Source organism: Nomascus leucogenys, chromosome 17 (genome assembly GCF_006542625.1).
Source record: "Nomascus leucogenys isolate Asia chromosome 17, Asia_NLE_v1, whole genome shotgun sequence".
In the NCBI taxonomy this organism is placed as follows: domain Eukaryota; kingdom Metazoa; phylum Chordata; class Mammalia; order Primates; family Hylobatidae; genus Nomascus; species Nomascus leucogenys.
In genome coordinates this window covers 71,711,746-71,728,968 of record NC_044397.1, presented here as the reverse complement: position 1 = coordinate 71,728,968, position 17,223 = coordinate 71,711,746, and the positions used below count along the sequence as shown (strand labels likewise).

Here is a 17,223-nt window from a genome sequence, read left to right as displayed (position 1 = left end):
CGGCCTCCCAGGTTCATGCCATTCTCCTGCCTCAGCCTCCCGAGTAGCTGGGACTACAGGCACCTGCCACCACGCCTGGCTAATTTTTTGTATTTTTTTTTTCAGTAGAGATGGGGTTTCACCGTGATAGCCAGGATGGTCTCGATCTCCTGACCTCGCGATCCGCCCGCCTCAGCCTCCCAAAGTGCTGGGATTATAGGTGTGAGCCACCATGCCCAGCTGCTTTCTTTTATTTTAACAATATTAATTTAAATGAGATAGGTTACAGTGAAGAGAGTCATTTAGGATTCTAATTCCCCAGCCACTCAGTCTCTTCTTTGGAGGCAGTGTTTGGTGTCCAGTTTCTTGTATATCTTTCTAGAAATATCCTATGCAGTCACAACTATGTTAATATATAGGTTTCTTTTTTTTAAATAAAAAATAATGGTAGCACATTATACATACTATTTTGTATCGTTTTATTTATCATATTTGCACAGCGTTGCATAGTAGTCTTGCAGAATAGTCTTCCTTCTTTAACCAGTTCCCCTATTGATGGGAATTTTGATTATTAATAATGTCTTACTATGAAAACAATAGATCAAACAATTTTGTAATGGGTATCCTGATATATACATTACTTTCGGCAAGCATACCTCTAGGATACGTTTCTAGAAGTGGGATTGTTAGGTCAAAGGCTATATGTTTAAGAGGTATTTGTATTAACTTTTATGTAAAGATTTGCCCATTTTTCTATTGGATTGTTGCTGATTTCCTACTGATTTCTGTTGGGTTGTGGTCTTTTTCTCATTGATTTGTAGATGCTTTCTAGATATGGGCATGACTTTGTCTCTGTAGTTATTGCTGTTATTTTTTGCAGTTTGCTATTTGTCCTATTTTCTTTATAATTTTTTAAAATCATGTGGAATTAAATGTTTTTTTTTTTTAGTTAGTAATTTATCAGGGGTGTGTTTGTGTGTTTGTGTGTGGGTGTGGCTTTTAGCTTTTGACTTACACTAATAAAGGCCTTTCCTATACCAAGATCATTTTAAAAATTCTGATTTTTCTAGTGCTTTTATTGTGTCTAAACTTTTAATCTCTGCGTTGATTTTACTGTAAAGAGAAAAGATTTGTATTTTTTCCCATGTAACCAATTATTGAAAAACAGTTATTAAATGATCTGTTTTTCCTCCAGTGATACTGGTTAACTTTTACGAATTTTCCATTTGATCTGTTCCACTGTATTATCTGTGAATTAGTGATTCATGTACCAAATACCACATTGTTTTAATTCCCTTAACTCTGTAATACATTTAAATTTCTTCATTACTCTTTTACTTTTATTTTCATTGTGTGTATTTTTTCTTTAAAGATGTTTTTTGTGTCCATTTAATCTCAATTTAAGAAATTATTCATTGCAGCTACGGATAAATGGTGAAAAATTAGAAGAACTCTTATCCGAGAGAGCTGTACAATTTCGGGCCATTCAACGCCGGCTATTAGCAAGATTCAAAGATAAAACTCCTGCCCCTCTTCAACACCTGGACACCTTGTTAGATGGAACCTACAAGCAGGTCAGTATAATATCAGTAACAGTTTTCTATTACTGGCTATACTTTTTTTGTCACCCTAGAGTCATGTCCCAGAATATCCAAGATAAGGTACTCATTTCCAGTGCTTTAAGGAAGAGTGAACAGTGCACAAGCTTTAGAGTCAGAAAAACCTAGGTTCAGAGTCAAACTCTGCTGCTTTCTAATTGTGTGACCTTGGGTAAATTACATGAGCGCCCTCAGTTTCCACATATTACCTCCCAGAGTTGTGAGGATTTTTAATCTTTTATGTAAAGCAACAAGAACAATGCCAGACACGTAATATGTGCTTGATAAATAGTAGCTATTATGATTAGTATTATGAGACAATTCTTGGTGCATTCCATAATTATTACCATAATTCTCCAATTATCTTACAAAGCAACTGGCTCATACTTCTAGTATTATGTCAGTTGATATTTTGAGATGGAATTCTTAAGCAGCATAGTTCAAAAAGTTCTAGTTCAAAATATATTTTTTCTTCTTCTTGATCACCTTCCATCCATAGTTTATCATTTGCATGGCTGGGTGATCTGGCTGTCACTCTTAAGGCACTGTCTCTCCAAAAACTATTCAAAACATCTCTCACTTAAAAATTATTTTTTAAATTTTAAAATAATTTAAAAAAATCATGAGAAGGCGTCTACCAGTTCTACTATAATGTCTTTGAATGATTATAATGAAAACCTTGAATGACTATATTGTGTATTCCTATATTTCTTCACAATGTTACTCTCCTGTTTCAAAGTCAGTGTTGCTGGTATGAATATTCTGTTGATTTTTTGAATTGAGTTTTTAAATTGAGATAATTCTATCTTTCTGTGCAGTTGTAACAAATAATGCAGAGAGATCTCATGTCTCCTTTAACTGCTTTCTTCATAATATCATAAGCAGTATAATGATATTAATAAAATCCACAGGTCTTGTTCTGACTTACTTGTACTCACTTATGTGGGTGTGTGTATTAAGTTGTATACAATTTTATCACCTGTGTAGATTCAGCATCCACCACCACATTCTAGGTGCTTCACCACAGGACTTCTTCATGTGGTCCTTTATCACAACATTTCTGCCCTTCTCCCCTGCCCCACTCCATTCTGTTGATTTTGAAAGGAAAAATCAGATTTTTGTTTTCAGAATTAATTTTCCTAGGGGACAGAAAAATAGCTTACTATGTTTTTGCTCATAATACATTTGTTTCTTAAAATTTTCATGATTAGGCCGGGCACGGTGGCTCACGCCTGTAATCTCAGCACTTTGGGAGGCCGAGGCGGGCGGATCACGAGGTCAGGAGATCAAGACCATCCTAGCTAATACAGTGAAACCCCATCTCTACTAAAAATACAAACAATTAGCCGGGCATGGTGGCAGGCGCCTGTAATCCCAGCTACTCGGGAGGCTGAGGCAGGGGAATCGGTTGAACCTGGGAGGTGGAGGTTGCAGTGAGGCGAGATCACATTATTGCACTGCAGCCTGGGTGACAGAGGAAGACTCCGTCTAAAAAAAAAAAAAAAAAATCATGGTTATTTGAAAAGTAGCAGCAATTTAAAGGACAGTCTATAGTAGCAGTGGAATATTGGAAAGAACACTGGGCTTGGAATTCAAACACCACAGTGTTGTTGCTTATTAGCTGTGTGGATTTTGGCAATTCCCTTACCCTCCCAGAACTTCTGGTTTGTTCCATAAAATGGGATGACTACTCTTTTGTTACAAAGATTATATTCCATAATGTATGGAATTTACAAAATTTGTTCCACAAATATAGACTGCGAATTTGGTGTGTCTGTGCTGGGGTAATTATATGATTCTTCAGTCAGTAGGCACCAATGCCCTGTCTGTTCCACACCTCTTTCCCTCTTTAGGACTCTTTTTGTTTTGTTTTGTTTTGTTTTCTATTTCCTTCCTTCTTTTCCTTTTCCTTTCTCCCATTTCTTTGTTCACTTCTCTGTCTCATTCTGAGGTCTACTGCCATACCTGCCTGCCATACTTGAGACTGAAGGTATGGTCAACCTTGTCTTTAATGATGCTGTATCTTTTTGTAGACACAATGGTGGAAGGGCATTTAAAGGAACTTGAAGAGGATCCTTGATTTAATGCTTTCCAGATTTTCTATATAGTAAGACTTCGTCTTTTACACATTTAAAGTGCAGAGGTTTTTATTTTTTCTGCTTAGCCTCACGGTTGAGGTTTTCCATGATTTGTAATATTACAGACAAGATGATCAACACCATGGCTTTTCACTTGAATGTGTATTGTTAAGTCCCATTCCTTTTAGATTAACAAAAAGAATGAATAAGCATTTGAAGGAAAAATATGAGTACTATAAGGATTTTGACTTAATTTTTATGTACCTTGCCATTCAATTTTATTATATATATATTTGTAATAAATTAGGGTGAGATGTTGATTGTTCAATAAGTTTCTTGAGCATAATAAAGTCTATTTTAATTCCATTTAGTCAATTTTTTAATGACATACTTAACACATGAATATAATTTCCCAAAGAAATTTATAACATTATACGTAATGCTAAATTTCCCATCTTGGTTCCTTATCAACTGCTCAGAAATGTAATCATCCTTACTGTTTTTGTTTCTTTTCACACTTTTTTGGCACATAGAAGTGAAATATTGTTTCATCAGGCTAAAAAAAAACTCCATAAAGAGTATCATACTATATGTATTAATCTAGCTCTCTTTTTTCTTTTTCTTCCAAAGTATGTGCTGGAACTCTTTGCATGTTAGTGCATAGATATACTTCTCTATTTGTAATGGTTACATAATAGTTTATGATATGAACAGTCTGTAGTATGGACAATCACAGTTGATTAAAGGACAAATCTTCATAATAGTTTTAATGTTGAGTCTAACATTGAGAACAATCCTTTTTCGACAACTCTTCTGGGATCGAACAAGCGTACCATATACCTTATTATCACATACCTTCTGTTTAGTGTTTTTCTTATCTTTATGCTTTGCCTAGGTAGGGAGCATGATTTGCTTGATGGATTAGCCAAGCTCATGAAAGAACAAGCCATGCTAGAGCCTATTCCTGTCACTGTGGCATAACTACATTGCATGGCTTTACTGGATTTTTAAAGTGTTTTCCTAACGTACCACCTGTTTGAAGTTTTTTTTTCCTCCTGTGATAGGATCTTTTAATTTTTCAGCAAAATGTTCTCTATGAGACACACATATACACATGCACACATACACCAGCATACCCATACATACACACTACCTTACAGATATGTTGTACCAGATTGTAGCTCAACCAATAGTATATGAAAATGCCTGCTTTCCTAGGTTTTATTGCTTATTTTCATCTTTACAATTTTTAACTGAAACAGTAATTTGATTGTTGTTTTACTCCTTACCTCTTTCGTTGCTTACCAGAGATGCTGCATATTTTTCACATGTTAATTGGCCATTTGTATTTCTTTTTAATGGCTTACATATGTACACATTTTGTGTAATATTCTATCATGTTCATCTTTTTCTTACCATTTTGTGTATATTGAGGGATAATCTTTGATCATACTTTCATCACGCATGAAAATACTTGATACTTATTTAGGTATGTAATCTCTCATACATAAAAAAGTTTTACCAATTTATCATTTGCCTGTTATTTTTTATTTGTAATGTATTTTTGACACATGAGGTTTAAAAAACATTTGTGTAGTAAGATCTATCCATCTTTTTCCTTTAGGTTTCTCTGCCTAGGAAATCCTTCCTTATGTATGCCAAGAGTATATGAATATCAATTTATAAATTATTCTAACATTTTAATGCTATGATTCTTTAAATGTACTTTTTTCACTCCATCTGGAATTTATTATGCAATTTAGTGAGAATCTAATCTCCCTGCTCCCTGGTGAGCTTATTGTCTCAGCCCCTGCTTATCGCATATTCCATTCTTCTACTGAGCTAAGATACTACCTGTGTCATTTAACAGTTTTACTGTATAGCAAACCATCCCAAACCTTAGTGGCTTAAAACAACAATAATTCATTATTTATTGTTCATGAGTCTCTAGATTAGCTTGGTAGTTCTGTTGATCTGGGGGGTCGTGCTTGGCTGATCTTGACTGGGCTCACTCATGTGTCTCTGGCCAGCTGGTGGCTCACCTTGGGACTGGATAGCTAGGATGTATTTACTCATGTATTTGGCAGATTACTTGCAGTTAGCTGAAATAATTGGGCCACTTGTCTCTCATGGCCCAGCAGACTAGGCTGGGCTTGTTCGCATGGTGACTATATGTCCCAATGCACAAGCACTTTTCAAGCCTCTGTTTCTGTCATGTTTCTAGTGTTCCATTGGCTTTGGTCAGTTCAGATCAAAGAGGTGGGGATATAGACTTTGCCTCTTTGTTGAAGGAGTGGAGAATTGTATACTTTTTAAATAATCTACCCTCCTTCATTCAACATAAATTAGCAAACTATTTTAAATGAACATTTCTTTTTGAAACTTTTCTAACCCTTCAATTTAGGTCTTCTATATTTAAAGATTTATTTTTTTCTATACTTTTGAGATTTCAACTTAAATTTTTGTTGTCATTAAAATCTTATTCACTCATGAGCAGTTGTGGTCTATGGACTCTGAAGATAATTTATCTGAAAATTAGGTTTCTCAAGAGTCGTTTAAAGTAAACAGAGCAGGCTGGGTATGGTGACTCACGCCTGTAATCCTGGCACTTTGGGAGGCTAAGGCAGAAAGATCCCTTGAGCCCAGGAGTTCGAGATCCCTTTGAGCAACATAAAGAGACCCTGTCTCTACATAAAACTTGAAAATTGGCTGATAGAGGTGGTGCTCACCTGTGGTTTCTGCTACTCAGGAGGCTGAGGTGGGAGGATTGCTTTAGCCCGGGAGATTGAGGCTGCAATGAGCCATGATTGTGCCTTTGTATTCTAGCCTGGGCAACAGTGCAAGACCCTGTGTCAAAACAAACAAACAAACAAACAAATAAAAAAGAAAGAAATAAAAAATAATGCAAACAGAGCATCAGTGTTGTTTTTAGGCGAGTAAAACTGTCTAATATTTGCCCGTGTGCTCAGTTATGGTCAGTTCTTTGAAGGATGGAATCTATTACCCAGTTTTTTTAATAGGTCTTCACCTTAGCTTGGTCCAGGACTGGCTTCAATGGGCATGTCACCTGCACAGTCACACACAGCCCTGTTTTTGGTTTAATGCTCTGTAGTAGCCATATTGGATTTCTTAATACTTTTAGAACAAGGGGCCCTGTATTTTTATTTTGCTCTGGGCATCTCAAATAACGTAGCTGGTCCTGGCCCTGTTAGGATAATAACAACTTCCTGATGAGTAGAACAAGACACCTGGGAGTTCAGATACAGAGCAAAGTTCAAATACAGAACAGCCTTATTACCCCTACCCCCAAATCACATGTAGGCCTTTCCAAAGATGAAGAAAAGGGGATGCAATGGACATCAGTGGTAGCTCTTCTGGATAGCTCAAGTGCTTCTTCTTGGGACAAACATATTGGTTAATTGGCAATGAGGCAACCATCCATGAATGGTTATCTCATTTAGGACCATCATCCTGCAATCAGCCCTCTCTTGGCCTATTGTGGGTGGTAGCCTCTTTGTAGCCTCTTATATTTCTAACAGGTGGGTCACTGGCTTTAAGATGCATCGTTAATAGTTTTGAGTTTTGATGCAAAAGCCAACCACTTCCCTCTCCATTTTCAAATGCAGGTTATTTCCTGTATCCTGTATAGGAACCCTCAAAACCACATTCGCATCTTAGTTTTGCTAGCATGCCTTGCCTACATAGTGTCTACTACTGCATCGTACTCCTGTAGGAGCATACAACAAGCACCCTTACTGAGGCCAACCTAAGGTTGAAGCAAGGAGAGGGGACCTAGGATTATCAATCTGGGAAAAGCAGAGCATGATTCTTACAGGGGAAGGATTTGGTCTCCAGTGAATAAATATTTTTCAGTTGCCCACCACAGTTTCAGTAATTATGTTGCATTTATGCAGCCATAAAAAAGAACAAGATTATGTCCTTTCCAGGGACATGGATGGAGCTGGAGGCCATTATCCTTAGCAAACTAACACAGGAACAGAAAACCAAATACTACATATTCTCACTTAAAAGTGGGAGCTAAATGGTGGGAACACATGAAGACATAGGGAGGAACAACACACACTGGGTCCTACTGGAGGGTGGAGGGTAGGAGGAGGGAGAGGATCAGGAAAAGTAACTAATGTGTACTAGGCCCAGTACGTGGGTGGTGAAATAATCTGTACAACAAACCCCCATGACACAAGTTTACCTATGTAACAAACCTGCACATCTACCCCTGAACTTAAAATACAAGTTAAAACTAATAAAATTTTGGGAAAAATACCATCCTTTTTGAAAGAATTTTCATCTTTACTTCTAGCTTTGGAGGTATAATGTTGAAAGAATGTAACCATGTTGAGAATGTCTTCCTTTCAGTAGTTAGAAACCTAAATTTCCTCATTCGTAAAATTGGAATACTGCCTTCTCAATCAACTGGATGTATTTTTGGAGGACCTAAGAAATAAAGTAGGAGAAAAGAAAGGAAATTCTTATTTATTGGGTGTCTGCTGAGTTCGAAGTAAATTTTATTTATTACTTCATTTAATACTTAGAATTATCATGTGAGGGTGGCATTATTGTTTATAGAGGAAGAACCTGAAACTCTGAGTAGAGTTAAGAAACTTGCTCGGTGTTACATAGATATTAAGCATTGTATTCCAAAGTCCAGGCTTTAGAATATCATGTGGCAATTTTACTTTAATCATTGTCAGGTGGGACATAGGCAGCCTAGATTTTCTTTAGCAAAATTATGGTCAGGGTAAAGAAAAAGGAAATGTGTGTGAACTGTTTATACATGTTCATGCTACGTATATGTATATTCATGATCATCTAATAGTCATTGTATACACACCTGTTAGAAAGGTAACAAAATCTTTTGGAGAGTTCCCTCAAATCTGAAATTATATCTGAAACTTAAGTATCAGAGGACTTTTTTTGGGTGTGTGACTTTGTTGGTTTTACTGATACCTAAGTTTAGCTTCTTTGCCTTCAAATGCTAATGCTTATTGGCAGAAAAGCTTTCCCAAATAAATTCTCTATTTTATTATAAAATTTTCACATAAATTTGTTAGTCAAAGCAAGACTGATTGGTTGAGTAAATTGAAATGGAAGAAATTAGACTTACCCTATGACTTGGCTTATGTTTTGATGCTATTATATGTGCTGCGGTTTTTCTCCTCACTTCAACACTAGCCCTCTGTTGTAGCAGAGGGAAAATGTTTACTGATCTAAAAGTTGGTGTCAGATGACATATGTGTGATGTAATGACTGGTAGTCATTAATGTTCTAGAGAGGCAGTTGGCTGATTTTTCTCTTCTACAAAACAGAGGCTGTATTAGGCATAATTTTAAATAGAGATCCTGTGATTTGGAGTTTGCTATTTGTTACTTTTTCTGTACTTAAAACTTCCTTCCACTCTGTTTATTTGTATAGTATTGATATATAAAAATCATTTTAAGTCACGCCGAAATCTAAGAGCTTTTTGGTCCGTGAGTTTTTAAATGAGCATGATTTTGGCTGATAACACAGAGGAATATATAATGAAACCATTCAGAGGCCCACTTTCCTCACTGTCATGGACAAGTAAAAATAATATGCTGAGAGACTAAGAAGGAGCTTTCATGGATGTGGTGATGTTGCTGGGCTTGTTTTTCATATAACCACTTAACAGCTAAAAGGAAATTCTTTCTCAGAAGGTGATAGAGTAAATAGGTGAGAAAGGAGGAGGACACAGAAATTTGCAATCATACGTTTGTGGATGAACAGGGGTGGTAAGTAAAAACAAAACAATACAAAACAAAAAAACTGAGATGTCAGTAAAAAAATGGAATTTGTACGTTTTTACCCAGTAAGTTTACTCTTGAATATTTAGGCAAGGAAATAGTTCACAAAGAAAAAAAATACATCCATCAAGATGTTCATTTATATTATTAATTATCTTTGCAGGAAATTGTAACCAGCTTTCTAGTTGGAAAGTGATTAGTTTTATCATAGTACTACTATTTGATATGATATCATTTCATATCATTATTGCGTTTCATTATTTTCAAAACCAGAATGATATAAAACATTTTATATAACTGAAAAAAGCAGATTATGAAATAGTATATGGTAAGTTACAAATAATGAAATAGATGTGTCTATAATAGATACATGTGCAAAAAGTTGAAAATGGTGTATGTTTATTTTAGATGACTTTACATTTTTATGCAATTTTAAAAAATATTATAATTTGATGAGTGCATGGATAGGAAGAATCAGTATTGTGCAAATGGCCATATTGCCCAAGGTAATTTATAGATTAATGCTATTCCCATTAAACTACCATTGACATTCTTCACAGAATTAGAAAAACTATTTTAAAATTCATATGGAACCAAAAAAGAGCCTGAATAGCCAAGACAATCCTAAGCAAAAAGAACAAAGCTGGAGGTATCACCCCACCTGACTTCAAACTATCCTGCAAGACTACAGTAACCAAAACAGCATGGTACTGGTGCAAGAACACACACGTAGACCAATGTAACAGAATAGAGAACTCAGAAATAAGACCGCACATCTACAACCATCTGATCTTTGACAAACCTGACAAAGACAATCAGTGGGAAAGAATTCCCTATTTAATAAATGGTGCTGGGAGAGCTAGCTAGCCATATGCAAAAATTGAAACTGGACCTCTTCCTTACACCAAATACCAAAACTAACTCAAGATGGATCAAGACTATCATCAGAGTGAACAGACAACCTACAGAATGGGAGAAAATATTTGCAGTCTCTCCATCTGACAGAGGTCTAATATCTAGAGTCTACAAGGAACTTAAACAAATTTACAAGAAAAAAACAACCCCATTAAAAAGTGGGCAAAGGACATAAACAGACACTTTTCAAAAGAAGACATACATGTGGCCAAAAAACATCTGAAAAAGCTCAACATCACTGATCATTAGAGAAATGCAAATCAAAACTACAATGAGATACCATCTCACACACCAGTCAGAATGGGTATAATTAAAACATCAAAAAACAACAGATACAGGTGAGGTTGAAGAGAAAAAGGAACACTTTTATACTGTTGGGGGGAGTGTAATTTAGTTCAACCTTGTGGAAGACAGTGTGGTGATTTCTCAAAGACCTAGAGGCAGAAATACCATTTGACTGAGCAATCCCATTACTGAGTATATACCCAAAAGAATATAAATCTTCAATTATAAAAATACATGTATCTGTATGTTCATTGCAGCACAATTCACAATAGCAAAAACATGGAATCAACTCAAATGCCCATCAGTGATAGAGTAGATAAAGAAAATGTGGTACATATGCACCATGGAATACTATGCAGCTGTGAAAAGGAACAAGATCATGTCCTTTGCAGGATCATGGGTGGAGCTGGAAGCCATTATCCTCAGCAAACTAATGCAGAAACAGAAAACCAAACACTGCATGTTCTCACTTATAAGTGGGAGCTGAATGATGAGAACACATGGATGCATTGTGAGGGGAAACTACACACACTGGGACCTGTGGGAGTGGGGTCGGGGGAGGGAGAGCATCAGGGGGAATAGCTAATGGGTGCTGGGATTAATATCTACGTGATGGATTGATCTGTGCAACAAACCACCGTGGCACATGTTTACCTATGTAACAAACCTGCACATCCTGCACATGTACCCTTGAACTTAATAGTTGAAGGAAAAAAAATAAAAATTAAAAAAATTGATTAGCACAAAAATAGCTTTTTCAAAACAATGTGAATGCATTAATATACTGAATCATACACTTGAAAATGAGGAGCTGACAATTCTCTATGCCTGGTATGGCACTATCTAATAGATAGCCACGTATAGCTAATTCATACTTGAAATGTGAATTTTATGTTATGTGTGTTTTACCAGATATAATACCACAGATAACAACTTTTTGAAAACTGGGTTGTAGTCATGGAACTCCTGTTCTTCATTGGTATTTCTGAGTGAGCTATTTTCTCTTTCCTGTCTATACCCTATGAACTTGTTTCTCTGGTCTCAGAATATTTAGAGTTTTGAATTATTCCATATATGAGTTAGTTTATTTCTGTTCACTAAAAAGAGAGCAGTTAGATAACTGAATGGTGTGCTTGAGTGAATGTAAAGGTGATGTTCTCTTATTCTGTCCGACTCTTGCTAGTTTCTCAGCCAAACAAGCGCAATATACAAAGCTCTTTCAAAATTTTGTAAATTTTTCTTTATCTGGGTCAGAGTAATCTCCAAAGAGTGTTTGTTATAAGTATGTCCCTGACATATTCAATATCTGTGTGTGGGTATAGAGTCTAGCCAACACTGTCTGACAGAAATTTGTTCAAGTCACAAATGTGAGCCACATATGTTATTTTTAATTTCCTAGAAGATTCAAAGAGTAAAGTGAAACAAGTTAAAGTAATTTTAACCATGTATTTTATTTAATTAATTTATTTTTTGAGACAGAGTCTCGCTCTGTCACCCACGCCAGAGTACAGTGGCATTATCTTGGCTCACTGCTGGGACTACAGGCATGCGCCACCAAACCTGGCTAATCTTTGTATCTTTAATAGAGACAGGCTTTCACTATGTTGGCCAGGCAGGTCACAAACTCATGTGACCCACCCGCCTTGGCCTCCCAAAGTGCTGAGATTACAGGCGTGAGCCACCATGCTCAGCCCAACAATGTATTTTATTTAACTCTGTATATTCAATATATCATTTCAACATGTAGTAAAATTAAAATTATTAATGAGATATTTTATATTTCATAGTAGGTCTTCAAAAATCTGGTTTATTTTATATGTGCAGCACATTTCAAGTGTGAATTAGCTGTATGTGGCTATTAGATAGTGCTGTACCAGGCATAGAGAATTGTTAGTTCCTCATTTTATGTTGTTTTCTTGTGATGTCTTTTTTCTTGATTTTTTTTCTTTCCTTTAGTCTTTTTAAATTCTTATTCATGAATAGACTATCACTGGCCCAATGATTTTCACTCACTGGATGTGAATAGCAGGCAGTTGTGAAGCACTCTTAGGTGGTTAAAGAATCACCAGAAACATTAGCTCATAAAAACTATACATTCAAATATTGTTTAAAACAATGTCATCAAATTTTATGTCAACACACTTGAGTCTTAGTCCCAGTTCTTTCTGGTGCTTTGATTTTGGGCATATCACATCATCTCTCTGAGCTTCACCTTCTTCACTTTAATCTGTGGACCCTGTAGATAGAACTTGTCTGTGTAGCATCTTGCATGGTGCTTATCTTCCAGTAAAATTCTCAACGAATGTTTATTGTACCTGCATAGTGGTTATGAAAAGGGACTTGGAATCTTAAATTTTCATCAATTCAGAATTTCAGAAATCAGTGGGGCCTTAGGAATCATTTAGTGCCAGCCCCTAAACTGGGGTGAGGTTGTTGCCCAGTCAGCATTTGTTAGGTAGACTGTAATGAGAATGATGTAAGTTATAGGGCTTTGTGCAACTGAATTAGTTTCAGAAAAGATATGTAAGTGCAAAGTATTATTATAACATTGGAGTTATGGTTCCCTAGATTTAGGTATGTAATGCTAATTGATATTAATGGGGGTTGTACATACTTCAAGGGGAGAACAGACCTATTATCGTACGAAAACATTCTCCTTTGAATAACCATCTGGTATGCTTTACTTCCCTGGGGCGTGTTCACTTTTTATAAATTGAATGCATGCTTCTTTATCTTCATGTTCTTCAATCAGCATTTGAGTTTTCTGCTTGCTAGTGTTAGCTTGAACAACTGGCTGTGTTGTACATTTAATATTAGGATTTTATCTTGGTAAGTTTATCAGATTCAGAAATTTGATCACCTTTCTGAAATAAACTATTCTGAGTCAGAAGTAATCAGTGTGTACCCTCTTCTGCTGAAATTTCGTTCTATTTGTTGTTTGATCTTTAAAAAAAAATAGTCCTTTGAGATATACTCAGAAACAAGATGTTTCTAATATTACAATAAAACTATTAATGGGCTCATTATGTGGAAATGAAAATCTTATCTTTTTGGGTCAGTGATGACAGAAAAATACATAAGTGGCCTCCAATTATCTGTAATTGTATGAGGATTTCTTTCATTTCTGTTATCTATCTTCCTGTTTAATCTCATCTGGCACAATTATTCTTTTTGTATTAGTTTTTTGTAAAGGAGTTCTGAACGGTTTGAATTGTGAATTAGCGATTATTACAACCCTTAGAACCCTCACAATCCTCCCGTCCACCTTCCTTCCCTTACCGTCATTTTCTCTCTCTAAGTAGAGGAAAACAAAGCCAGTTTCCTAGAGAGATTATTTTGTAATCTTTCTCAGCAAAAGAAAAAGATTTACTGTTTTTATAAGCATATCTATGAACAGCTGAGCAGTTATATCAACCCCGATATGTTTATCTGTATATTAATATACAGAGAGCTAATAGTGCTCAGAGTGTTGCTTGAAAGTACCAAATATAACTAAGGATAAATTAAGGTGCTGTACTTCCTAAAAAGATACTTTTATGAGGCCCATCTGTATATCCTGGAACAATCTAGCAGTAGGAAAAGTGATTTAATGTAATTAAAAGAAATGTACTTTGAACATTCGACCTTAAGTGGATTTAAATATATTTGTCACACTACCTGAGAATCATTGATAGAATGTCATGCAGTAAGATCAGTACCTATCCAACTTTACCATGCTCCCAGATGGGCCACCTGTATTTTTATTTTTAACTTCCTTTTTAAATGATTTCCAAATATCTTATAGCAGGATATTAAACTTCAGAGAATTAGGCCCTCACCCAAATATTGATTTCTCCACTTTCCTCCACCCCATCTCATCTAGGACTGGCTTCTAGCCCATCACTTAATATTCTTTTTCAGTTGATTCCCAGTTAGAATGATAAGCCAGAAGCCATATTCTTAGAGATGTTTTTCCTGTGGAAGTGATAGATTTTCGTGGGACCATTTCCCTCCATCTTTTATCCCACTTTTGTGATTCAAGGTAAAAGTATTTGAGAGGATCTACCTGTTGACAAAAAGAATCAAACTGTAGAATATTTGAAGAGATTTATTCTGAGCCAAGTGTGAGTGACCAGTGGCCTGGGGCACAGTCTCAAGAGGTCCTGAGAACATGTGCCTAAGGTGGTCAGGGTACAGCTTGGAATTATACAATTTAAGGAGACATAGACATCAACCAATACATGTAAGATGCTCGTTTGGTCTGGAAAGGTGGGACAACTTTTGAAGGGGTGGGGGCAGGGCTTCCAGGTCATAGGTGAATTCAAGGATTTTCTAATTGGCAATTGGCTGAAAGAGTTAAGTTGTTGTCTAAAGACCTAGAATCAATAGAAGGAATATCTGGGTTAAGACAAGAGATCCTGGAGACAAAGGTTCCCTTGATGCAGATTAAACCTTCAGGCAGCAGGCTTCAGAGAAAAGACTGCAAATGTTTCTTATCAGATTCCCAGTTGATTCTGTCTAGAAAAAAGGCCTGGAAAGGGAAGGGGATTCTATAGAATGTAGATTTTTTTTCCCCCACAAGAGACAGCTTTGCAGGGCTATTTCAAGATTGGACAAAGAAACATATTTGGGGTAAAATATTTTGATTTCCTTCCTTATATAATATGTGATGTTATGCCAGAGTCAGGTTGGAAAGTAAGCCATGTTATATAGGGTTAAATAAAACCTCTCTGATGATACTTTATGGTTTGTAGAGTGTGTCTCCTCACGCCCTTGCTAAATCCAGGCCGTGGGCTCAAGGAAGCCCCACAGGTCCTGGTCCTTATGGTCAAATGTGTCAACAAATTGCCTCATTAGATAAGGTTAATTTTATGAATGTAATTATCTGTGGTTTTTATTTGTTTGTATTTGTCTTATTCCAAGACCTTCAAGGGGATCCCTGTTGCCTATTAGATTATGTTGAAATTTCTCACTCTGACATTCAAAAATTTCTGAAGAATTGCACCCAATTTCTTCTAATCTCATCTCCTGTTTCTGCAGAAACTACATGCTGGTCAAGCTACCCTAACCTCTGAAAAAGAATGCAGCTTTATTGATATATAGTTTGCATACCAAAACTCATGCATTGTAGTGTACCATTTAAGGATTTTTAGTAAAGTTGTAGAGTTGTGCACCATTACCACAATCCAATTTTAAACATTACCATTCCCCCAAAAGCCCCCTTGTGCCCAGTTACACCTAATCCTCGCTCCCACTCCAACTACCAGAAACTACTAATCTACTTTCTGTTTTCATAGGTTGGTGTTTTCCGGATATTTCATATAAATGGAATCATACAATATGTAGTCTTTAGCATCTTTTTCCTAATACCATGTTTTTGAGGTTCATCTATCAGTTTTCCTCAGTGGTTGCTCCCTTTTATTTTATTTCCTCAACTTTTGTCTTAGAATCAGGCAGTACCTGTGCAGGCTTGTTACAAAGGTATATTGCATGATGCTGAGGTTTGGAGTATGAATGAACCTGTCACCCAGGTAGTGAGCATAGTACCCAAGAGGTAGTTTTTCAACTCTTACCCCTCTTCCTTCCTCCCCACTCTTATATCGCTCAAGTATCTGTTGTTCCTAACTTTATGTCCATATGTACCCAATGTTTAGTTCCCACTTATAAGTGAGAACATGCAATATTTGGTTTTCTGTTTGTGTAAGTTAAGTATAATGGCTTCCAGCTACATCCATGTTGCTGCAAAGATATGATTTCATTCTTTGTTTATGACTGCATAGTATTCCATGGTGTCTCTATATACCATATTTCCTTTAAAAATATTTTTTTAAATAATTTCAACTTTTATTATAGATTCAGGGAGTAGATGTGCAGATTTGTTACATGGGTATATTGAGTGATGCTGAGGTTTGGGGTATGGATCCTGTCACCCAGGTAGTGAGCATGGTACCCAATAGGTAGTTTTTCAACCCACACCTTCCTCTCTCCCCACTCTAATACTCCCCAGTACCACATTTTCCTTATGTAATTCACTGTTGATGGGTACCTGGGTTGATTCCATGTCTTTCCTATTGTGAATAATGTGGTGATGAACAGACGGGTGCATGTCTTTTTGGTAGAACAATTTATTTTCCTTTGGGTCCGTACCCTGTAATGGGATTGTTGGGTTGAATGATAGTTCAACTCTCAGTTCTCTGAGAAATCTCCATACTGCTCCCCATAGTGGATGAACTAATTTACATTTCCCCAGTAGTGGAAGTGTTCCCTTTTCTCTGCAGCCTCACGAGTATCTGTTATTTTTTGACTTTTTAACGAAAGCCATTCTGACCAGTGTGAGATGGTATCTCATTGTGGTTTTCATTTACATTTCTCTGATGATTAATGATGATGAACATTTATTCGTATGTTTGTTTGCTAATTGTATGTCTTCTTTTAAGAAGTGTCTGTTCATGTCCATTGCCCATTTTTTAATGAGGTTGTTTTTTGCTTGTTGATTAGTTTACATTCCTTTATCTCATTCTGTAGGTTGTATGTTTATTCTGTTGATAATTTCTATTGCTGTGCAGATGGTCTTTAGTTTAATTGGGTCCCACTTGCCCATTTTTG

General features: G+C 36.2%; 1 protein-coding gene across 3 annotated transcripts in view; it reads left to right on the top strand.

Moving 5' to 3' along the window:
* The window catches only part of BBS9 (Bardet-Biedl syndrome 9), a 478,120-nt gene that overhangs the window by 269,366 nt on the left and 191,531 nt on the right, over positions 1–17,223 (top strand). For all 3 annotated transcript variants that reach the window (XM_003279188.3, XM_003279191.3, XM_030796212.1), the window contains one exon: positions 1,401–1,553. In XM_003279188.3, coding sequence (XP_003279236.1) covers positions 1,401–1,553 — 153 coding nt within the window. The remainder of the gene's footprint in view (positions 1–1,400; positions 1,554–17,223) is intronic.